We start from the raw sequence: 23,628 nt of genomic DNA, 5'->3' as shown, positions 1-23,628 counted from the left end.
ACTATTAGCTATTAACTCCCAACAAAAAAAAAACTATTAGTTATTAACAACAATTTAATCAAATGAATTCTAATTTTGTTGCGGTGATTTTTTCAATGTTGCTTCCAAACAGTAAACTAAAGATAATCCATACCATCTTTAAATGATAAAAATAAATTTACTTTATTTTTGAAAAATAAAAAATTTAAGAAAATAAATTCATATTAAAAGTTTTGAGATAAATAGTTTCCTTTGACTTGTTGTGAAATCTTTATTTTCTTGAAATCATTATTGTGAAATTATTTATTATGTCAAAATAAGGAATGTTAGGGCCAAATTCAGGACACGAAACTCCATGCGGATCCACTATTCCAACCAATCACAATCGCCCATCATGGCAGTCTACGGTAGCTTACCATGAGCTTCACCTCTTTAACTTCAAAACTTGCTTGAAAGTTGGCAAAAATTAAGACCTAAATCCCAAAACCTCCAACAAGAGAACCCAATCAAAGCGAAAATAAAAAGAGAAGATTCATTCTGAATCTGATCCCATCTTTCCTCTTCTTCTTTCTTTTTTTTTTCCTCGATTCTTAATCCAATATCCATTTAATGTCCATTTTCTACACAATCTATTAACAGGAAAACTTTTATCTTTGTTTTGGTTTGGATTATTAAGTCAATTGCTACCTTTTGCCTTTTGGGGATTGATTATTATTGGTTTATTCATTTCTCTGTATTGGTTTTGAAAATTCCTTTTTGGTTCTTGATTACAATCTAGTTTTTAGCAATTGGTCTGTATCTGTTTGATAAAAGTTCTGAGTGGAAAATTCTACATTTGAAGGACTTGTGTTTGTGGGTTAAACGGGCAATGGTATGCTTCAATTTGAGAAAAGTGTACCATATAGTAGTTCAGTTCCATCAACAAAAGGTGTTTTGATGTTTCTGGGTTTTCATTTTGGAAAATGGGAATTGACAATTGTGACTTTATTGCATAAGATATTAAACTTGCCATACCGGTATGTTTTGTTTTGACGAAGGGCTTAGAATATGCTTTCTCTGCGACCTATTCGCAGATTTTGTTACTCCGCCGCTGCTGCTATTTCGTCAACTGATAGTCCTGCAGCTGTATCCAATCGTGTTTTAAATCAAAAACCTTTGGAAGAACCTGCCCTTGCCAAGCTAAAAGCTGAGAGAGACCCTGAAAAACTATTTAACCTTTTCAAAGCTAATGCTCGGAATAGGCTTGTCATTGAAAACCGCTTTGCATTTGAAGACACCATTTCTCGTTTAGCTGGTGCTCGTCGGTTCGATTACATTGAGCATTTGCTTGAGCACCAAAAGACTCTTCCCCAAGGTAGGCGTGAAGGGTTTATTATTAGGATTATAATGTTGTATGGTAAGGCAGGGATGACTAAGCATGCTGTAGATACTTTTAATGATATGCACATGTATGGGTGTAAGAGGACTGTTAAATCTTTTAATGCTGCACTTAAGGTGTTGACAGAAACCTGTGATTTAGAAGCAATTAAGGCATTTCTTAGCGAGGTTCCTGAGAAGTTTGATATTATACTGGATATTTTCTCAGTAAACATTATTATCAAGGCTTTTTGCAAAATGAGTATTTTGGATAAAGCATATTTGGTCATGATACAGATGGAAAGGTTGGGGATAAGACCTGATGTCGTTACATATACAACACTTATATCAGCATTTTATAAGAATGATCGGTGGGAAATTAGCAATGGCTTGTGGAACCTTATGGTGCTTAAGGGGTGCTTACCCAACCTTTCAACATTTAATGTTAGGATTCAACATCTAGTTAACATTAGACAATCATGGCAAGCTAATGAAGTGATGCTTTTGATGGAGAGAATTGGGATTTCACCTGATGAGGTTACATATAATTTGGTTATCAAAGGGTTTGGTCAAGCTGGGTATCTAGAGATGGCCAGAAGGGTTTACTCTGCTTTACACGGCAAGGGGTATAAGCCCAATGTTAAAATTTACCAAACCATGATTCATTGTTTGTGCAAGGGTGGGGAGTTTGATTTGGCATATACAATGTGTAAAGACTGCATGAAAAAGAGTTGGTTTTTGAATGTGGATACCATTCACACGCTGCTTGATGGACTAAAGAAGAATGGGCAGCTAGATAAGGCTAAGATGATTGTGACATTGGCTCAAAGAAGAATGCCTCCTTTTTCTTCAAAGCAATTGAGTATTTTTGATTCCTTATTGTCTAGAAGTTGATTCAATTGATGGAAAGAACTCGATGAGTTTAATTATTTGTAATCTCCAGCATAACAGAAATAGATATTCTTTTCACGCAATTTTGGTAGATTTGCAAAACTAACTGGAGTCAAAATCTTAGTGGTTAATATCAGATCCAGGGGAGATCCATTCTTTTCTAATTAATTCGTTGTACCAACTCAATACAACTCATGATCGAATGAAATCTCCACTTTATGGTGCTGTGATTCTTGTAAGTTACCAATTATTATGCAAATCCTCTCTTTCTATTTTCATTTTAAGTGCAATTGTATAAGTTTATATATTTTTTTCGCCTCTATGTTTTATCACTCTTTATAAATGTACATGCCATGCCATTTACAATATGGTGGTGCATTTGAGTTAATAAATTGAGTTAAACTCAAAATATGGCTTTATTATATTAGATTAAGCTTTATTGATGTCATGTTATGCTGCATTGGTCCTGAATCTGAAGTTTTGATTTGATGGTAGTTGATTTCTGAGATTGTGCGTGTTGTTGATCTTCTTTTCAGTGTTACTGATGGAGAGTTTGTTGGCCAATGAAAAGAAGTCAATCTTCTTGTTGTATATTGCTTAGATGCTAATATAGGTAAGCATAATGTTTTTGCTTATTACTATTAGGTTTAGCACAAGCATTAGTGATACAAGGCACTTATTGCTTCATTATTTTAGATGCCCTTCAGTTTCAAATAAAAGTTTCATATTTCTCTATAAGTTTGCTTGCGATGAGAGTGAAGGTTAGTTTATATGTATACTTTCAAATGTTTGATGTTACAGTTGGCTGTATCTAATCTTTTGGAAATGTTGTAATGCATTAACTCAATAAAATTATTGTAATAACATAGAATGCTAGAAGGTAATTCAGTCACCAGTAACTTGAAGTTTGTCTTTGTCACATATAAATGATGAGAAGTTAATTGCTTTTGGTGTGAGTAATCGTCTTCGCATTGTAATTGGGCAGGTCCCTGAGTAATTAGAAATAGATAGAATCATAAAATGTCTTAGAAGAAACCTCTGCATATCATGCAAATAAGCACTTTGTGAATGGAAGTATATGGCAGGAATCATATATGAGGGATCTAAAGAACAGTAGATTTTCTTAACAAAGTTGAATGGGTCACTGTGTGTTGTGAAAATAGCCAGCATCCTCCAATATTTGTCATTAATTGAGACTGAAAGGGATGATAGCTATTTATTGTCTCATATTTTGTACATATTCATTTCCAGATGGCATTGGATGAATAATTTTTACATTAATTTTCTGAAAGAATTTTATTCTTATCTTGAGGATACCCTAAAGGAGGGAGATAGCATAAAACATACAATAGAGTCCACATAAACATATAGTATAGTGCCCTTAATGTCACACAACTCTGCGGATCTATTCACCTGCCATAGAAAGAAGTATAATTATAGGAAAATAATAGGGAAAATCTCTGAGATTCAGTTGTAATTACTATTTGATCCTCAAATTTTAGAAAAATCTGCACAATGTTCCCTTAGGTCTTAGAGAAATCAACATTTTGGTTCCAAAATAACTAAGAAACAGTTCTGTTGACTAAATGGTGGTGCCTTATTCCCAAAATGTTAATACTGTGAGGGACCTTAATGTAAACTTTTGAAATGAGGATGAAAGAAAATGCTAAATGTACCGTAAATCTATGACAGGAAGCATAGAATAGGGAAGATTTTACCTTGTATAAGGCTGGCAATGTAAATCACAGTTAAAAAAGACCTAATTTATAGTCAATCAAATTGTTTGCTTAACTCTCTGGCCAAATATCTCTCAATTTTAATATATTTCTTTAGTAACTTCTTAATGCACTGTTATCATGCCAAAAGGATCTTTTAGCTGGTCTGTAATTAGTTTTAGCTATGGTTTGTATTTGGGAGATTAGTCCTCTATAAACAGGTATATTTAGACTACAAATGTTTCTTTACCATGTTTCCTATTTTCACCTTGATTCCTTATCCAGCTGAATTTGGATATTGTTTTGTTGACAATGTAAAGAGTAAAGACAGAAACTAGCTTACACATATAAAGGCGCATCGCACATCCTAAAACTAGAGGTGTGATTTAGTGGCTTCAGGGGTGGAGCACTGTCTAATTGTCTTTTACTTTTTTTACCTGTGAATTGCTTTATGGGGATGTTGATTGGGTTGATAAACTATTTTCTTGATGTTAAGCAAGTTTGATTAGATACTTTTCGACCTGCATTATATTGTGGTGTTGATTGTCTTCCTTTCAATTATTTATTTACTTTTTCTTTTTTCTTGTCATAGATGTGCTATCTTCATATCATCAGGAAAGATATTTGGCAGCTGAGAAATGCAAGCAATGTTGCACGCATGCATGGCCAAAAGAGCTTAAGAAGAGTAAGAGTTGGACCAAACAGTTCAATCAAGTTGAAGACTGAGCAGATGAACATGTCTGTTGCCCAAGGGGAGTTAGGGAATTCAGCACGCGTTAGTAATATGTGCGGCCCAGGTTTTGGAGGGAGAATTTGTTATCAACTGTCATACAGTTGGAACAAATTATGTTATTAGCAAATTAGCTATTAGGGCTTGTAACTGATTTCTATTTTGAGCCACTAATAAGATCAGAAGGGTTGTCAAAAGGAATTACTGTCATGATTGAAATGATACAAGTTCTTCACTATGGCTTTCTTTATTGTATTCTCTTCTTCACATGTTCTATTCTCTGCCATTACTCTATTCACAGCATGAACCCTAACTTCCTCGGTGCAAGGCTTGCCAGTCCAAATGTAATTATAAACGTGGAATTCGTTCCAAAACTGAATTAGTTCTGCTTGAAAATGAAAGTAACAGATGGGTTCTAATATATTATTTTGTCCTCTCAGAAACTGCCAAAGGGCGTAAACTACCAGGCATTTGTGTCTCGGTATGTCGAGTTCGAGATTTATCTTTCTTTTTTTTCTTTTCAAAAATTGTAATTGTTATATGATTAATTGATCAATATTTTATCCTTATATCTTTTTCTTAATACTAACTGCTATATTTTATTACTATTGGTCAAATAAAATATATATCCTCACTGTAATATTGAAGTTCACATATTTAATAAAATAAAAAATGTTATTATTAGTCAAATAATAACTGAAATTTGAGAACTTAATAAAATAAAATATAAAAATTCAAAGGCTTGGAAATTTTTTGTTCAACTGTAGTTTTCTTTTCTTAACCAATGAATTAAGTCCAAAAATCTTGATACCACACAATTACAAATACAAGGATTTAATGCATTACATCTGAAATTTAGGGGCTTAATAAAACAAAATATAAAAAGTTAAGGACTCGAAAATGCGTGCTTACCTAATCAGAAAAGGTAATTAACTGGGGTTTTGAGGAAATGGGCATGCCCTAATAATATTCAAATTTGGCGCCCATTTCTGCTTATCCATGAGATCTGGTAGGAAGAAAATAATGAAGAATTCATCTCCACATTTTAATACTTAAAACCCTCAAAACTCAGCTTTACTTTCTCATGTCTAAAACTCTTCTCTCTCGCATCAAACCCCTTCATCGCCCAACACCCACTTCTAGTTCTCGCATTCCCTTCACACCTCATCTCAAAGATATGGTTAAAGACGCAATTTACATCATCAAAACCGACCCAGAATGGCAAGAATCTCTCGAAACCCATTTCTTGGATACAGAAATCCCGGCTTCAGATATCGCATGCCATATGTTTGATCAAATTCACGACCCAGAAATGGGTCTAGAGTTCTTTCATTGGGCATCAAAGCAGTCGAATTGCGGAAATTACTTAAATGAGTTTTCTTGTTCTTCGCTTTTGAGGTTATTGGCAAGACGTAGACTGTTTTCAGAGGTTGAGAGTTTATTAAAGATAATGAAATCGAAGGATTTAATGCCTACACGTGAAGCTTTCAGTCTTGTAATTAGTGTATTTGCGGATTGTGGGTTGGTTGATAGGGCTCTTGAATTCTACCGTACTTTTATTAAAATCCATCATTGTGTGCCTGACGTTTTTTCTTGCAATTCATTGCTTAATGTGCTGGTAAAACATGGGAAAGTTGAAATTGCATGTAAGGTGTATGATGAAATGGTTGATAGAAATGGGGAAGTTGATAATTACACTGTTTGTATAATGGTAAAAGGTCTGTGTAAAGAAGGGAAAGTTGAGGATGGTTGGAAGTTGATTGAGAAGAGATGGGGAAGAGGGTGTATGCCGAATATTGTGTTTTATAATACTCTAATTGATGGGTATTGCAAGAAAGGAGATACTGAAAGGGCTAATGTACTCTTCAAGGAGTTGAAAATGAAGGGTTTCTTACCTACAGTGAAGACTTATGGTGCCATAATTAATGGGTTCTGTAAAAAAGGGAAGTTTGAGGTGGTTGATAAGCTTCTAGTTGAAATGAGCGAGAGAGGTTTGGATGTTAGTATTCATATTTATAATAATATTATTGATGCTCAATTTAAGCATGGCTGTAGAATTGAAGCAGCAGATACTGTAGGATGGATGATTAAAAGTGGTTGTGATCCTGATATGGCAACATATAATATCTTGATTACTGGTTCATGCAGCTGTGGAGAAGTTCATAAAGCTGAACAACTTCTAGAACAAGCTATAAAGAGGGGATTGTTGCCCAATAAAGTTAGTTATACTCCTCTTATACACAACTATTGCAAACAAGGGGAATACTTGAGGGCCTTAGATTTGCTTATTAAGATGTCAGAGAGAGGACATAAGCCTGATTTGGTTACTTATGCAGCACTTATCCATGGGCTTATTGTTGCAGGGGAGGTTGATGTTGCATTAACAGTTCGAAATAAAATGGTGGAAAAGGGAGTATTGCCTGATGCAAATATTTACAATGTTTTGATGAGTGGACTTTGCAAGAAAGGGAGGCTTCCCGCTGCTAAGGTCCTGCTTGCAGAGATGCTTGACCAAAATGTAGCCCCTGATGCATTTATTACTGCTACCTTGGTTGATGGATTTATAAGACATGGTGACTTTGAAGAAGCCAAAAAACTTTTTGAGCTCACAATTGAAAAGGGTATAGATCCTGGTGTTGTTGGATATAATGCCATGATTAAGGGTTATTGCAAATTTGGAATGATGAAGGATGCACTGCTATGCTTTAAAAGAATGATACAAGGGCTTCATTCTCCAGATGAGTTCACCTATTCTACAATCATAGATGGATACATAAAGATGAATGACTTGCATGGAGCACTGAGAATGTTTGGACTGATGGTGAAAGGGGCCTGCAAACCAAATGTGGTAACTTATACCTTGCTAATTAATGGGTTTTGTCTCAGCGGAGACATCAATAGAGCAGAAAAAACTTTTAAACAGATGCGATCTCTTAGATTGAAGCCCAATGTAGTAACATATACAATACTTATTGGTTGCTTTTGTAAAGGGGTTAATCTCACTAAGGCTTGCTCCTTTTTTGAGCAAATGTTGATGGAGAAGTGCCTCCCTAATGATGTTACCTACAATTATTTGATGAATGGCTTAACAAATAACGTTGATTTTGTGATTTCTAACCAAAGAAGTGAACAGACTGAGAATTCTCTAGTCCTGGAATCTTTTGGAATGATGATTTCAGATGGATGGGATAGGAGGGCTGCTTCCTATAATTCTATACTCATCTGCCTTTGCCAACATAAAATGGTGAAACATGCTTTGCATTTGCGCGATAAAATGATGAGCAAGGGATTCCTTCCGGATCCTGTTTCTCTTGTTGCACTGCTGCATGGCCTTTGCTTGGAAGGAAGATCACAGGATTGGAACAATGTCATCTCCTGTAAACTGAATGAACGAGAACTCCAAGTTGCTGTCAAGTACTCAGAGAAATTGGATGCGTTCCTCTCCCAGGGACAAACTTCTGAGGCCTCGTTGATTTTGCATTCCTTGGCTGATCAGTTCAGCCTCCAGATGGAAGAAGTGGATAACCTCGAGGCCTCATCGAAAACCAGACCTTTGAATTGAGTTGGTAGTTAAAATTCCATTCTAGTGATACTTCGGAATGCTTATCAGTTCCTTGACGAGAATCTGCCAGAAAAATCCTTTTAGATCCTGTTGGTTATCTGATTCTGAAGAATCTGTTGCATGAGGTGGCCCTTGGACTTTGCTGTCAGTCAACATGTTAATGTGGATAAATGCTGGCGGTTAAATTCTTTTGCAGGTCTTGCATTTGATTTATGATGAGAGACTGGATTCATCTTTAGTTATAGCTCAGTTATGATGCTACTGTGTTTCATTCATACCTCCAAGTGCAATTGCACATATTTGTAAAATAGCTGTAATTATGTTGTGAAGGAAGAAGTTTTGCATCCATCAGCAAGACATTGAAGGAAAAATGAGTTTGCTTTTGGAGGTATGCAACATAATTTTATTTTGTGCATCTTTTATTCTTATGCAGCTAGGACAGCAGAGTGATCATGTTCATCACTTCTGTATAGAGAAAACACGATTTTGACTTCTTCTTTTTTTCCTGTTGCTCTTCATATTGCTGACTTGTAAATAGGTTAACAAATGTGATGTAATATTCCAGTACAAACACACACAGATTCCTATAGTGCATTGACTCCTTTCAATACTCCTCTGCTTTCTTTTTTCCTTGAAAGATATAACTTGGCAGGTATCTGACTACTTTCTTGGGCATTATTACCACATCTATGTTGAAGCCAATTTTTTTCAATAAAAGTTTCTGTACTCATTTTTTTTGTTTACTTACCTGCATATTCTTACAGAAAGAAAGAGTAGCATTTGCCAAATGTGAAACAATTGTAAAATAGAAGCAAAAGCGCTCTTTCTACTTTTATATGAAAAGGGGAAGCTTTTGGGATGCTGCTATGATATGATAACACACTGATCAGCTAACTTCCTGATGACAGTTGTGTGTTTCTGAACTTGTTTCATTATAGTCAGGAGCTGCTGATTTTTTATAGCACGGGACTTTTGAACTATTATGCTGAATCCTGGATGGTAGTTAAATGGTTTAGTTCAAATAAAGATACCGGACTACACCATATCAACAAGGACTATAGGAGGAAATTAGTTCGACGTTGATTTTTTCTGCCACTGCTTGACAATTAAGTGATTAACATGTGTGAAAAATTTGACACTAATGCTACGTCAGGACCATGAATGATGTGATAGTTTTTCACTAGAAATGCATGGTTTTTTTTTAGGGTCTCCTGAACTTCTTGGCGGTGATGCCGCTTAAAGAAACAACAGGTAGACGTACCTGCTCCATAAAACTATGGTTCGAATCATACAGTTGGTACCAAGTTGCGATTGTGATTTTATGGTTAATTGAGGGTTAAAATTTAACCTCTCAATTAAGGGTTTTTAAAAAATATATTTATGTATGGTCATCTGACACTGAGGGCGTCCGAAGCTGATATCCTAAATTCTAGCTCTCTACCTTCAGTAATTAGTTTGTCCTATCTATCAAATTACTCAGCATCATGCGTTCACCAGAAAGGCTCAAAGTTCAACAGAAACTGATCGCTAGACCAACCCAGCGCCATGACGGCACCATTAGATTAGAAGTGAAAGCACAATTCCCTGCATGTGTAAATCTTCTATGGCATAATCCAACCAACACAGTGCCGACATAATGTTTGGAAAATAGGTTGTTAAGTTAAGATCTTTTAGAAATAGTTAGATAGATAGATTATATATAGTTCTAGATCTAAGAGATAGGGTTTTTTTTCTTCTCTCCCTTATATAAGAATAAGACAAGACTATTTGCCAATCGGAGAATAGTCGGATAACAGGGTGGCATAAAATCCGATGTGAACAAAGGGAATGAGCTAATCTTCTATGGCATAATCCAACCAACACAGTTGCCAAAACTGATTGTTGTTTCCTATTTTAATCGGTTTTTGATAATAGGCCTCTTAACTTTCTGAAAATGAACACAAGGAAGCAATGTAACAGATACAATACAAAACTAATATTACATGATTAAATCACGATAAAAGACACATAAACCTCGTGTCACAATTTAAATTCACAAAAACAGTCGGGCAAAGCAGACCCTTTACCCATGACAAAATCTTCTTTGTGAGCTTTCCATAAGGCTTGCATCAATTCCTTCCCTCTCAAGCCCTGAAAGGTGAGCTCTGAAAAGGCTCTTCGGCTTAAGAATAGGGTTTTATAGAGCCCCTTGTAAGCTCGCATTGCAGAAACCATCTTATCCATGTTACCAAAATAGGTAGCCATATATGAATCACTATGAATAGATACATAATAATCCAAGGCAGCTTTTGTGTTCCCATGCATGTTTATAAAGTCCTCACCACTAAGAAGCTCAGACTTTTTAAAAACATTTGTGTACACAGATGTTAAGCCTTCAATCTCCATCAGGCCATCCCCAGCTGCAAGATATATATTTGTTTTTGTGGGAATAGCAAGCGCCTGAAATATGATGGCTGTCTCGTTAGGGGTGAGAGGACACTTCCCCCTTCTTCTCCAAATACGAGCCAACTCTCCAGTCCATGGTTTTCTATCTACCCTTGCAGCTTCAATGGCTTTCATTGATGCAGGAGAAAGGCCTGAGTACTCACATTGGCTGTATGCAACCATATCAGGTTCAAATCGAAGGTGAAGGGAAAGAAAGGGTTTTGGTATAGCTCCCAGAAGTTCTGAAGCTTTCTTTTCCAAGGATCGTGTAAGGCGTAAAGCACTATAACAAGCTTGACAAAGTGCAGCCTTTGCATACAAAGGATACCTAAAATGACAAAGTGTACGCATTTCAATTCTGTTTACATATTGTGAAAATCAATTCAGATATAAAACAATCACATGCTATTAATACCATACCACTTAATTTATTTTTTTCTTTTATCTCTTATTTATTTCTTTGTCTTTGGGATGCAAGGCCTAAGTGTTGAATCCATGTCGTCCATCTTAACTTTTTCTCAATACTTGACTATGAATTCCATAACCAATAAAACCAAACGGTAGGCCAATCAAGTAAATGGTTAGTTCTACCCTATTTTCTTTGGATGTCATAACAAATAAAAAGGCAAAGCCGGAATGCACTACCTGTCCCTTCTTTGGCTCATTGCTGGCGTAAGTGAAATATAATGGTGCTCCAATAGGGATGGGAGAATACTTTCAATATAATCAAATTGACCTTTGCGTTTGCTAGTGTCTACCCGAAACGGTTCTTTTGATGCAATCTCTGGTGGCAATTCCTTAACAACTTTAACAAAACCATTTATCTGTTGAATGAAGTAATCTACATCAAATACATCTGCAAAGCCGCTGAGGTAAAAACTAATAAGTTATAGGTTCAAATGATCAGTAAACAATATAAAAAGTAATACATCAATATAACCCCCCAAAAAAGGATAAATAACAAGAAGATTTAGAAGAGTAATACATCAATAAGACATTAGCCTTGATTTTGTATTAAAAATGTATCTCTCAAAATAATTTGAAAGTGTTACCTAGAAAAGAATACATGACCAGAAAGGTTACTATTAAGCAATGATCATCTATGTCAGTTAAAAACAAACAGTAATCCTTCAGAACTAAGACATAGACAACATGTTTTGATAAGCTTAGTATTACAGAGACTTAAACAATATTAAGAAGTTATAATTCATGTTTATACATCTGAGAAATCAAAGTAGATGTCTAAATTATGAAGAAACCAATTGATAAATATAAGCAAAAGCTACCTTGACTCGTTCCAATATGAAGCCACTTCAAACTTGGGCAAAACTAGAGTTGCATTCAGCAAACGGGCAATGCCAACACCATCACAAAACTGAACATGTCATAAACAAAGACTTAATTTTACCATAGCAGAAAGCAAGAAGCAACTGTTTCTCAAAAACATCCACAAGTAGAAAACACTCACATCTCTTCTCATCTGATTGAGGCCACCATAACAATCCACTCGGACATATCCATTACTTTCTGCTGGTAGAGCTGCATGATTTCAACAAAAAAACCAATGGAATTGTCTGCAATGAAAACCAATTAAAATTGACTCAGAATAAAACAAAAGTATGTCCTCTAGCCCAACCCAAGTCCTCTTTTTAGCAAAAAATACAGTCTAGATCTTATCTTATATTTAACTCAATAATTTCCGAAAATTCCAAAATACTCCGAACCTTGAACTACTCAAAGTACTGCACAACAGGACAAGGAAAAGGAAAAGCAAAAAAGAAAAGAAAAAAGGTTCAATATTTTTCTGACGTTCTTATCTTATGTTTAAAAAACTTGATTCGTGTTGAAATAAGCTTAACTCTTATGATTATCACTTTAATCTAATTTAATTATTTCAAGAATAAACGTGGAACAAGAATATTGTTATCTAAACATGCCACTAATGTAGCTCAAATGGACTGCTTCAGACCCAACTAAACAGAAAGTAACACTGTAACAGCAACTTCAACAATCTGTACTTGCAAAACAAAACACAGAAATATCCATTTTCAAATTATCAGCTCTCTGATATTTCAATTAACAACAAAAGAAGCAATTAATAGGAAAAACACGAAAAATTTAATACCTGAAAGATGTCCTTGAAGCCACCATTTACAAGGGCGCCACTCTAAAACCCTTTTAACACTCCATATATCCAATGATTTCCCTCTACAATTTACACAAAATAATCAACAAAGATATAAGAATTTAATGAAGAATCGAATTAAACAATAAAAAAAACTGCGGTATCATTTAGAAGAACGCTTACGTGTATGAATCTGGAGAAGAAAGTTGGCCTGAAGAGAATGACGTCGTTGAAGGAGATAGTAAAATGACAGCAAGCAACACTGAGAAAGTGAAGATTGCAATGAACAATGGCTTCACAGAGACTCCTGCAATCATTTGTAGGAATGTGATTTGATTATTGAAGTGCAATTTGATGATATTTATGGCGTCCGTTGTGTTGTGAGTCTGATCTGAAGAAATTGCTGGAGAGTGAATGATTTTGCTTTCTTTCGCTGCGTTGGCTACTTTTTGCCTCGACTTTTACGGGCCTAACAGCGTAAATTATCTAAATTTTTATAAAATTTTATTATTTTGATCAATTTTTTAAAAATTATTAATTTAATTATAATTTAATAAATTGAATATAATTTTAATTTAATTTAGTTATTTTTAAAATTAAACAATATAAATAGTCATATAGACACTAATTAAAAAATAATAAATTTAAATTAATAAATTTTAATGTCATATTATCTATACACATTACTTAATTTTAAATTTTTATTTTCTAAATTACATTCACATCGCTATCCATTTATTTAATTTTAACCAGCAATACAATTTACCCAAAATTACATTCAATTGATTAAATTATAGTTAAATTGATAATTTTTAAAAAATTAATTAAAATAGCAAACTGTCACAAAAATTTAAATTTTTTAAACTATTATGTCATATTATAGAAATAATTATATTTATAGTGTGTAAAGTTGTTAAAAATTACAATAGAGTGGTTGAACATCAAAATCTAACAATAAAGTGTGTCAACTTGTAAGAATGTGATAAAATGGGATAATAATATAAATGGCCATTGAACTTTGCACTTAATTTTATTTTAGTCACAAAATTTTAATTTATTTTGTTTTTATCATCTAACTTTAATCTTGTTTCAATTTAGTCAATTTATAAATAAAAAGTCGACATGTGGCAAAAACAACCAATAAAAAAAAATAATTAAAAAAGAAAAATATGACATCTCTCGGTAAGGTGACTAGATTGCAACCAAAGTAAAATTGAATGATTAAAATGAAACAAATAAATTTTTTATAACCAGAATGAAACTAAATACAAAATTCAGTGACCATCTAAATTTTTTCAAATAAAATAGTATTTTTAGCATTATTTGGTGTCATGTGACACATGTATCATATATCACCGGTGTCATGTAAAATGATGACATGTTAAATTTTAATGGTTGGATTACTTATTTTAAATCTCAACTATTCAACTTCATTTTCTTAAATAACTTATAACTTGAATAACTAGTTAAAAAAATTAAATTAAATTCAAAATAATACTAATCGATAAATAGTCATTTTTTTTAAAAATAATTCATTTCTATTCATTAAACTAATCATATTTATTAAATCAAAATAAAAATTAATATATCTTTAATTTATTTTTTTTCTAATTCTTTTCTTTTCATTAATACAATCAAATATTTGCTTAAAAATAGAATATATACACTTGTTCAATTTTATAAATATTATTCGTGCAACTGAAATTGATAAGTCCTATAAAAATAATATATTAATGTAGCAATCAATTTACATATATTCATTAAATAATTCTAAATTAAATTATCAATTTAATATAAATTATATCCTTAAATTAATTTAATCTTGTATCTAATATGGTATTTATATTATTACATGTACAAAAAAAAAATCTGATAAAATAAATATTAAATTTTAATACAAAATATTATTAAAAACAAGATGGTACCACTTCAAAAATGCTAGATGAAGTCCTATTATGATAGGATTACAGTAGGTTAGAACATTTATTTGTAATAATGAAATAAGAAAAATTAATTGAAACCAATAAAAACATGGCATGGAAAAACTAAATTCATATAATTGAAAAAATATTTATTTTATCTTATTAACTTTTATGATTAAACAATAAGGGTTTTATTTGACATCTTTTAACACTAATTTATAGGTAATATTATTGGATTTGATTCCATCAAATATTAACAATTCATTATAAATATCTTAATATAAAATAATTTTCAAATTTAATTACGGCATAGTGAAAACATAATAATTATATCATAAATTTTTAGTTTTTTATTTAATAAATTAGTATGTAGGATATATATTTGAATTATCTAATTTCTTTTTGTTTCCTCTAAAATTCAAAATATTTGTGATTTTTATATATATTATCTTAATGCACAAAAATTTAAAATAAAAATAATTAAAAGAGAAAAGTGGTTTGCATATTTTTTTGAATAAAAAGCATTTTGTAATTGGTCTTATTTTAATTCTAGGAATTTTTAAATAATATTAATATAAAACATTGTTACTTGTTTTACCTGTTATTGTAGGTATAAATAATTGTGACACTAGTGTCACAATTATTTATCATTTTTAGTAGGTCACCGTTATAAATAACGATGTGATTCTTTTTATATTAAATGAGATAAAAAATAAGAGATATGCAGTATAAATGTATTATAAAAATAATAAAATAATAAATTTGTCCATCTTATATGAATATGTTTTTATCAAGTCATTAGAGTTTTATAGCACAATAAATAATATGATTCATAAATTGAAAATTAAGTATTAGAACTACTAAATTGAAGATTAATAGAAGTTAGAAAAAGAGAGTTAAATAAAATAAATTTACCCTAAAGCTATATCATTAATGAATCTATTTAGTTTTTGACATATTCAACAATTTTTACTTTCTTATCTATATTTGTGAAAATTTAAGAAAAGTCTAAAAGTTACCTATTAAAAACACAACTCAATTATTCTTTTACATGTTGTCACACTCAATTGTTAATTTTAAAAATTCAACCACTAAATTGTCATTTTTTGACAAGTTTAAACATTAAAAATGTAATTATTTCAGTATTATAACTGTTGTTGGCCTGGACTCCGGCCAGACCAAACCTCATTCAGTTTAAATCGGTTCTTTTTTCTATAATAGATTTTTTTTTTTTTAACAATGCAACTCAAGGTATATAAGATTCTCATTACATTAATTTGGAAGATTTTTTTTTACTCCTAAGTATTGCACTTTTTAACGTATTTACAAAATATATAAAATTTAAATTATATGACATTCTTTTATTGTTAAATATAAACCACATAATCAAGAGCGTGCATAGGGATAGTAAAGGTCTATTTTAGCTTAACTAAAGTTTCGAATTCAAACATTCAATATGCTTATTAAAATTTTTAAAGTAATATTTTACTATCCGCAAAAAATAAAGAAAAAGAGAAATTCATATATGGAAATATATGCTTTAGGCCAATGTATATGTATATTCATTCAGAAAGCACAAAGAATAATTGATTAGATTCGTGGACATTCTTATAAAGAAAAACTTATGACATTCGAGTTCATGCCTTATCGAGCATGTTATCCCATTTTAAAATTAAGTTATTTTGGGACAGTAAATGCATGCCTAAAATGGATTTCAACTGAAACCAATTTAATTATTAGCTACTATAAAATAATTAAAACTTCAGACTCTAGAGTGGTGTTATTTGATAAAAAAATGACCTATCATATAATTATTCTATTAAAATTTATATCTTGATATGAAGAATATAAAAACGGACTAACGCTCAAACGATCGATAACGATCTTGATTGCTTTGAGTGTTTAATAGTTTCAAAACTGTCCATGTTTGAACATTTTTAATATCAAGATTCTTTTGGAAATGAATAGAATTATTTTGGAAAAGAATAGAATCTATCACAAAAATACTTTTTTTGTAAAACGATACCTCCGTAAGAATTTATCCGACACACTCTATATCAATTTTAAATATATATGTACTAAAAAAAAAATACTAAAGGATTAAGTGCAACATATTAAAAATAACAAAAACGAACTTCATATAATCTTGCATCATATGGCAATGTTAGTGAATACCAATGAATTTGTAACATTTTTGCTAAGAGAGAAATGCATAGAGTACTAAAAAAGAAAAGAAAAAAAGACCACGGCTGTTGATATAAACATCAGCAAAAATATAGTCGTCAAACCCAATTTTCTGGAGCAGCTTCTCCTCATCTGCATTTTTTGTCCCTTTTAAAGGTGGATTGCGATGAAATATCATTAAAAATGGTTAAGAAAAACAGGTTGAAGATCCGGTCTGAAATATTGGTAATCAAGTGTACCTATGCCTTTCCTTAGATATAAATATACTACAGAATGATATACATCTGAAAAATCTCTAGTTACAATTAGTAAATAGATAAAACATGAAAATGCTCAAGAATATCATAGAAACATGATTGAAAAGCAGTTTTAGTATCATCATCTTCCCATTCAACAGTGCTCCACCAATGTTTCTCAGCTTTGATGGCAACTTGACGCCCCTCTGCGCTGCTAGAGCTTAATGGAAGCTTCTCGAGCAATGGGCATTGGAATACAACAATTTCCTCAAGAAATGGAAAAGGCAAGGCATTCCAATATATACTCTTCAGTCGTGGCAATTTTTGCAAGGTAAGAAGCTCAATTCTCCAAAATGGATTTAGTTTTTCATCTCCATCAAGAACTTCACCTAGTTTTTCAGAGCTGATTACTTGTTCCAATTCTTCACAGCTCGAGACCACCAAGTTGGCCAGATTTGGAGCTAGAATTAGCCATGTCAAGTCCTGCAAATGATAACATTCGGACACTGTCACTGTGTGAAGGCTATCAAAGCATCTATTTCTCAAACTCAGTAAGTTGCCAAGTCTTGTCACTCCCAAATCACCATGATAAGAGGTTAATAACCTATCTTGATGCTCCATTTTTGCTAATGATAGTGCTGAAAAGTTTAGCAACTCTAAATCCCAAAAACCCTCTAGGGATAATGCTTGAGTACAACTTACTAATTTCTGGCTGTCGAGAAATAGATGGAGAACAGATGCATGTCTAATTGTTATGCTCAACTCCTGCAAATGCACTAACCTCTGCAGTTCCTGTACAGTTACATGATGAGTGCCACGAAACACATCCCCCTTCTCTTCTATGTTACAAACTATACCGCATCTATACATTCTCAAAACCTGCAACATCGGCAGACTTGCTATCAGGTCTCCTGGAATGTTTCTTAGATGTTCATTCCAACTCAGGTTCAAATATTTCAGCTTTTTTAACTTGGTTAACTCAGGAGGCAATTCTTTCAGCTTCGTTCCTAGTAAATTAAGATACTGTAATGCAATCAATTCCGAAATTCCAGTAGGCAAAACTTGCAATGCAGTATGTGCTAAGTCTAGAACTGTTAATGCATTCATAGATTGAAAGAAGTCACTAGTGATCATCCACAAATTTTTATTACAGCGAAGAATCAAGGTTAAAAGATCAGGGCAGTTTGGTACTTCCTTTAGTTGTTCGATTCTGTTATCCATCAGTGAAATTCTCTTTACCCTTCTCCATCTTCCCATCTCTGGTGCTTTGGTTAAACGGGCACCTGCCGACACCAAATAATTTTCCTTCTTTTCAACCTCACATGCTACCCACAAAGCCATATCACGGATCATATCATGCATTTTAACAAATCTGCCTTCCTTTTCCTCTTTCAGTAAGCACGCATGAACAAGTGTGCCTATAATATTATAACCCTTGTTCAGGGCATCCTCTTGATTATCATCATCGTTGTCCCAAAAATCCTCGCAAATCCAATAATCTATCAAGTTATCCTTCAGAATCTTGACATCCTCAGGGAACAAGGCACAGTATAAAAAGCAGGATTTGATTGTATCATTAGGTAAACAATCATAACTAAATTTCAAAATAGGAAACACTTCATCCCCCATACCTTGTAAATTTGAGGCAGATTTTCTTAAGGTTTCAACAGCGTACTTCCACTCTTGAAGTGTCCTCCTACAAGCCATGGCCCGAGCAATTGTAACGAGTGCAAGTGGTAAACCGCCGCATTTCCTTGCTACGGCTTCAGCTATGAGAGGGATTTCAGGATGTGCACGAAGGGTGTCTCCACCAACTTTTTCTTGGAATAGCTCCCAAGCTTCAAGCCATTCCAGAGGTTCCACCTTAATCTTCTTTTGAGCCTCCATGCTGCTACACACTGCCTCAGAACGTGCTGTGAATACTATTTTCGACCTGCTTTGTCTTTTTGGAAGAGGAACCCCAACTTCTTTAAGCTCGAGTCGCTTCCATATATCATCTAGCAAAAGTACAAACTTCCTCTTGTGTAATACCCTGAAGATGTCTTCAGCTTTGTCGCTAAAGTTTTTGTTCTTCCATTGTTGATCATCAGAAAGACCTATCCTTTTTGCAATTTCTTCTTGAACTTTGTCAAGTCTTAAATCTTTTGACACCACCACCCAAATCACCGCAACAAAATCATTGGGTGAAGTAACGAACATGTTATTGATTTGGGTCAAGATGGTAGTTTTTCCAACACCCCCCATGCCATATATGCCAACAACTCCCACTTCTTCTTCTACAAGGCATTTCCACACCCTATTCAATATACTTTCCAAACCGACCGTTGGCTCGCTAGGCCTTTCAACTACAGCTTCTCCTGCTGCCCTTTCAGCCACCACTTTGAAATCTCCTTTTCTCTTCATAGCAATCACATCTTCTAGTTTCTTAGCGACACTTCTTCCAAATATGTAGCGAGATTTACAGTTGAGAATTTTTGGTAGACCTTCTTTAATAAGCTCATCAACCTCAGTTATCTTAGCTTCAGCTCTTGAAATCCACCCTTGAACTTGTTTCAGCCGCTTCATTCGCTGTCCTTCCTCTATACTGAGCTTTTGGATCACATCATCCTTTAACTCTCTTAATTCTTCTGTAGCAGTCTGCAAAGCTACAAGATTATCTTCAAGTTTGCATATGTATGCTCCTTGTCCAGCAGTGCATTTCAAACATTGACGGATCAAGGAATCTCCACACTGTACTTGAAATGGGCAGACCATGGTTTGCAAGTTTGAGATAAAAAACAAAAAATAGAGAACTAGGCAGATCTCAAGTTTTTGATAGAATTTCAGCAGTGGCAGATCACAAAAATAGAAATTTGTTTGATGAAGGGAAAATAAAATGTCAATTCCACCATTGAATTTTAACATGAGAAATATGACTTTTGAGTAAAATTAGATTTGACAATCTTTAAAGCATCCAGAGTCGCGTAATTGTTTTCATACACGTAAGGTGGTTCAGACGAAAAGTCAAGCCTCTAACAGTATCAACATTATGGACCCTGTATGATTGAAGTTCTTGCAAATTGCTCTATTAGTTCAGAAGAAGAAAGACGTGGTTTGTTAGCAAAATAAAAGAAAAAAGTTCAAGTCTTGAAAAGATGTTTTTGTCAATGTATGAAACTAATTTACTTTTGTACTTATCGAAAATTTTATTAAAGTTTCTTTGATAAAAGAAAGATGAGCTGATAAATCTTTCCACTTGAATAAAGAGAGGTCGCCATTATTGAGGGGACCATCTCAACAACTGAAGTATACACTGTCATTTCTTTGTCAACCATTTGTCAGCCATAAATTCCTAGTGTTCATAATAGAAAGCTAGGACTGCTTGTAATTCCATGCATTAAAGCAAATGCCCAGCTGATCAATTATTCTGGTGCATATTCTGATCATAATCGCAAGTACTACAGTGATGATGATTCTGTTAAAAGCAATCAGAATCATGATGGAGAATGGTTCTTGTACTGGAAAAGTTCTTGAGTACAAAAGTGACTAGAGATTTTAGAGCAAGCTTGGATGGGGCTCAGAAACTTGCTACTGAGAAATGTTTCCTAGAAATATAAATTAAAACCTCAATCTCATCGATCATCATTCTGTGATAAAGAGATTGATCTGATTGAAATTCTATTGAATTAGTATGTCAAAAACTAAAACAGCAGAAATGGAGCAAGTAGACAGGATAATTGAGGAATAAAAGGATAAAATAAAAGAAAAAACAGAGTGCTAGAGTTGGAATTTATGAAATCGAAAAGAAAATTAACAATCCTTAACTTAACCTTCTTTTTTTCTTTTGCACTGAAAATGCTTCAAAACAAGATTGAAAATAGGTCTTAGTAGCAGAGTCATTAGGTAGACTTTTCACTAAAGCTTTATGATCGTTGATGGTTTGAAAGGCCAATATTTAGGATCACATCATTCTTTAACTCTCTTAATTCTTCTAAAGCAGCCTGCAAAGCTTCAAGATTATCTTCAAGTTGGAATATGTATGCTGCTTGTCCAACAGTGCATTTTCAAGCATTGATCAATGAGGAATCTCCACACTGAACTCGAAATGGGCTCATCATATTCTGCAAGTTTGAGAGAATAAAAACAGGTACGAAGGTTTTAATAGAATTCTAGCATATAAGAATATTTGACTTTTGTGTATTTGGGAATCTTTCAAGCATTTAGAGTTGTCTAATTGCGTTGTTCACAAAAGTTAATCATAGTCTTTCCAATAATAACATTATGCTCCCTATAATTAAGAGAAATTCATTTTTCTTACTCAAAACTACTATAACCTAACACCATGCTCGTGTTCTTGAAACAAGAGTCACCGTTCCTTTTCATCTAAAACTAATAACATTGCTGAGATATAATTACATTAATAAAACATAGTTAACATTGCATGAAATTTGACTAATCTTGATTAGATTCTTAAGCAAAAATCTTAGCAAATCCAACACTCCTCCTTGATGAGATTTTTGTTGGAGTTTTCGTGTTGTGTTTCCATAGATGGAAATCTGATTTTTTCTCTATAACTTTACTTGGATTGCTTTATCTTTAATGTTTATCTTTTGCTTTTTGCCTCTTACCAACAAGAAAAAACGCCTCCTTAAAGGTATTTAGCAAATGGTTGATGGCTTGTCAACAAACTCAACAAATTGAAGCAGTTTTTGGACATGTAAGTTCCTATCACGAGCGTTTCAGTCTATGGACTTGATGGTCCTCCCAAATTTTCATCAACTTTCAGTTTAAAGACTACTATGGTCTTTATCATATTTTCAGTTTTAAGACATGAAAGCTTCCATCAAATTTTTACAGTTTATAGACTTGCTTAGATTTCCATCAAGTTCTTATCAAATTCTTAGTTTAGAGACATGATGGTGTTCATCAAGTTATGCAGTTTAAAGACTTCATTAGGTTTCTTTTCATAGACATTTCAATTTAAGGACACATTGGTCCCTTCAAAGATACTTTTTTTCTTACAACCTAAGTAAATACCACAACCTTCTTCTTTTTCTCTTTTTTGAGAAACAACAGATCATAATAGATCGTCATTGTAAAAAATATCCTTCCAAAGACATTTTGGAGGCGAATTTTCATTTTCATTGTGTAGAGAATTAATTAAACACTTATTTTGCTTTTTTCCTTTCCAAGAAAGGTGAATTCAAAATGCAAACATGGAGGCATGAACTTAACAAACATAAAGCTAAGCTTCTTCTTAAATCAAAGACAAGCTCATTCTTTTTTGTTAGCATAAACAAACCCCTCAAGGATCATTAAAGCTTTAATACCACTGTTGAGTTCAGGAAATAGAAAAGAAGAACATGGAACAAAAAATTTGCAATAGAAAATATAAGTTAAATGCAGTAAAGAATAAAAGTTATAAGTCTGAAAATTATAAACATTTTTTTCTTTCTTGACGTTTGAGTTTAGGAGAAAGGAGAGAAAAACATGGAACAAAAGATTGGCAGCAGAAAATATAGATTAAATGCAAGAAAAGATAAAAATTGTAACTCTAAAAATTATAAACATTTTTTTCTTCTTTTTCTTCCTTATTTTCTTGCCTTTCTTTCAATACAATACGCACTACACAAAAACCTCCTTTTTATGGAGAGAAATTCTTTTTTTAGTCAAAATCTACTAAACCTAACACCATACTTGTGTCCCTGAAACAAGGATCACTATTCATTTTCACCCAGAACTAATAACATTCCAGAGATATAATTACATTAATGAAATATAGTTAACATTACCTGAAATCTGACTAAGCTTGATTAGATTCTTGAACAAAAAATCTCAGCAAGACCAACAAAGCTTAATATTTAGAGACTTAGATACATTAAGAAGTTATAATTCATGTTTAAACATCTGATAAAATTATGAAGAAACCAATGGATAAATATAAGCAAAAGTTACCTTGACTAGTTCCAATATGAAGCCGCTTCAAACTTGGGCAAAAAACTGGAGTGGCATTCAGCAAACGGGCAATGCCAGCACCATCACAAAACTAAACATGTCATAAACAAAGACTTAAACTTTACCAGAGCAGAATGCAAGAAGCCATCTGTTTCTCAAAAATATGAACATGTAGAAAACACTCACATCTCTTCTCATCTGATTGAGGCCACCAAAGCAATCCACTCGGAAATATCCATTAATTTCTGCAGGTAGAGCTGCGTGATTTCAACAAAAAAACCAATGCAATTGTCTGCAAAGAAAACCAATTGATATTGACTCGGAACAAAAAGAAAGGATGCCTCTAGCCCAACCCAAATCCTCTTTTTAGCAACAAATCTTATCTTATATTTAACTAAACAATTTCCAAAATATTCCAAACCTCGAACTACTCAAAGTACTGCACAACAGGATAAGGAGAAGAAAAAAGAAATTCTTTTTTTTCATCTGACTAGTTTGCTCAAGTTGAGCAAAGCTTGATTACTTCAACTATTTTAATGAGCTCGAATTTCAAATAAAACTTCATCAGGC

General features: G+C 33.0%; 4 protein-coding genes and 1 long non-coding RNA gene across 9 annotated transcripts; 2 read left to right on the top strand and 3 right to left on the bottom strand.

Annotated features, from left to right (window-relative positions):
* Positions 1 to 420: 420 nt before the first annotated feature.
* On the top strand, positions 421 to 4,938 carry LOC8282314 (pentatricopeptide repeat-containing protein At1g80150, mitochondrial). Of its 2 annotated transcripts, XM_015718342.3 has the most exons (3): positions 421 to 2,461; positions 2,763 to 2,839; positions 4,534 to 4,938. In XM_015718342.3, the coding sequence occupies exon 1, from the start codon at positions 1,027 to 1,029 to the stop codon at positions 2,227 to 2,229; it is 1,203 nt and encodes a 400-aa protein (XP_015573828.1). In that variant the 5' UTR covers positions 421 to 1,026; the 3' UTR covers positions 2,230 to 2,461; positions 2,763 to 2,839; positions 4,534 to 4,938. The 2 variants fall into 2 exon arrangements, with proteins under 2 accessions (XP_015573828.1, XP_002517613.1); XM_002517567.4 differs by lacking the exon at positions 2,763 to 2,839.
* A 611-nt stretch (positions 4,939 to 5,549) lies between these two features.
* Positions 5,550 to 8,843, top strand: LOC8282313 (pentatricopeptide repeat-containing protein At1g52620). Its single transcript, XM_002517566.3, has one exon. The coding sequence runs from the start codon at positions 5,756 to 5,758 to the stop codon at positions 8,231 to 8,233; it is 2,478 nt and encodes an 825-aa protein (XP_002517612.3). The 5' UTR covers positions 5,550 to 5,755; the 3' UTR covers positions 8,234 to 8,843.
* A 1,255-nt stretch (positions 8,844 to 10,098) lies between these two features.
* LOC8282312 (O-fucosyltransferase 13) lies at positions 10,099 to 13,253 on the bottom strand. Of its 3 annotated transcripts, none has more exons than XM_015718254.3 (6): positions 12,966 to 13,253; positions 12,783 to 12,865; positions 12,126 to 12,196; positions 11,944 to 12,032; positions 11,303 to 11,524; positions 10,099 to 10,985 (listed from the first exon to the last, which is right to left on the bottom strand). In XM_015718254.3, the coding sequence occupies exons 1-6, from the start codon at positions 13,097 to 13,099 to the stop codon at positions 10,253 to 10,255; spliced, it is 1,332 nt and encodes a 443-aa protein (XP_015573740.1). In that variant the 5' UTR covers positions 13,100 to 13,253; the 3' UTR covers positions 10,099 to 10,252. The 3 variants fall into 3 exon arrangements, with proteins under 3 accessions (XP_015573740.1, XP_048234654.1, XP_015573741.1); XM_048378697.1 differs by having other exon boundaries at positions 12,126 to 12,231; positions 12,966 to 13,010; XM_015718255.3 differs by having other exon boundaries at positions 12,126 to 12,231; positions 12,783 to 13,249.
* Positions 13,254 to 16,816: 3,563 nt separating this feature from the next.
* On the bottom strand, positions 16,817 to 20,186 carry LOC8282311 (probable disease resistance protein At1g52660). Of its 2 annotated transcripts, none has more exons than XM_015718256.3 (2): positions 17,827 to 20,186; positions 16,817 to 17,607 (listed from the first exon to the last, which is right to left on the bottom strand). In XM_015718256.3, exons 1-2 carry the CDS (start codon positions 20,026 to 20,028, stop codon positions 17,194 to 17,196), a joined length of 2,616 nt encoding a protein of 871 aa, XP_015573742.2. In that variant the 5' UTR covers positions 20,029 to 20,186; the 3' UTR covers positions 16,817 to 17,193. The 2 variants fall into 2 exon arrangements, with proteins under 2 accessions (XP_015573742.2, XP_025012849.2); XM_025157081.2 differs by having other exon boundaries at positions 17,545 to 17,607; positions 17,906 to 20,186.
* A 577-nt stretch (positions 20,187 to 20,763) lies between these two features.
* Positions 20,764 to 23,497, bottom strand: LOC125370873. Its single transcript, XR_007217061.1, has 3 exons — positions 23,245 to 23,497; positions 23,059 to 23,149; positions 20,764 to 21,224 (listed from the first exon to the last, which is right to left on the bottom strand). It is a non-coding gene; the product is annotated as an uncharacterized LOC125370873 (long non-coding RNA).
* Between the last annotated feature and the right edge of the window lie 131 nt (positions 23,498 to 23,628).

This window comes from Ricinus communis, chromosome 8 (assembly GCF_019578655.1).
Source record: "Ricinus communis isolate WT05 ecotype wild-type chromosome 8, ASM1957865v1, whole genome shotgun sequence".
Classification (NCBI taxonomy): Eukaryota; Viridiplantae; Streptophyta; class Magnoliopsida; order Malpighiales; family Euphorbiaceae; genus Ricinus; species Ricinus communis.
Note: the sequence above shows the minus strand (reverse complement) of the source record. Positions and strands in the feature narration are given on the sequence as shown.

What these genes read in the sequence shown, in the direction of transcription:
- LOC8282314 (XM_002517567.4), top strand. Translation starts at nt 1,027, where the DNA reads ATGCTTTCTCTGCGACCTATTCGCAGATTTTGTTACTCCGCCGCTGCT.
- LOC8282313 (XM_002517566.3), top strand. Translation starts at nt 5,756, where the DNA reads ATGTCTAAAACTCTTCTCTCTCGCATCAAACCCCTTCATCGCCCAACA.
- LOC8282312 (XM_015718254.3), bottom strand. Translation starts at nt 13,099, where the DNA reads ATGATTGCAGGAGTCTCTGTGAAGCCATTGTTCATTGCAATCTTCACT. An exon ending in GCTTCAAGGACATCTTTCAG is followed by an intron (nt 12,197 to 12,782) that starts GTATTAAATTTT and finishes GAAATCATGCAG; the next exon opens with CTCTACCAGCAGAAAGTAAT. An exon ending in TCAATCAGATGAGAAGAGAT is followed by an intron (nt 12,033 to 12,125) that starts GTGAGTGTTTTC and finishes TGACATGTTCAG; the next exon opens with TTTTGTGATGGTGTTGGCAT.
- LOC8282311 (XM_015718256.3), bottom strand. Translation starts at nt 20,028, where the DNA reads ATGTTAAAATTCAATGGTGGAATTGACATTTTATTTTCCCTTCATCAA. An exon ending in TTCTCGACAGCCAGAAATTA is followed by an intron (nt 17,608 to 17,826) that starts GTAAGTTGTACT and finishes TATCATTTGCAG; the next exon opens with GACTTGACATGGCTAATTCT.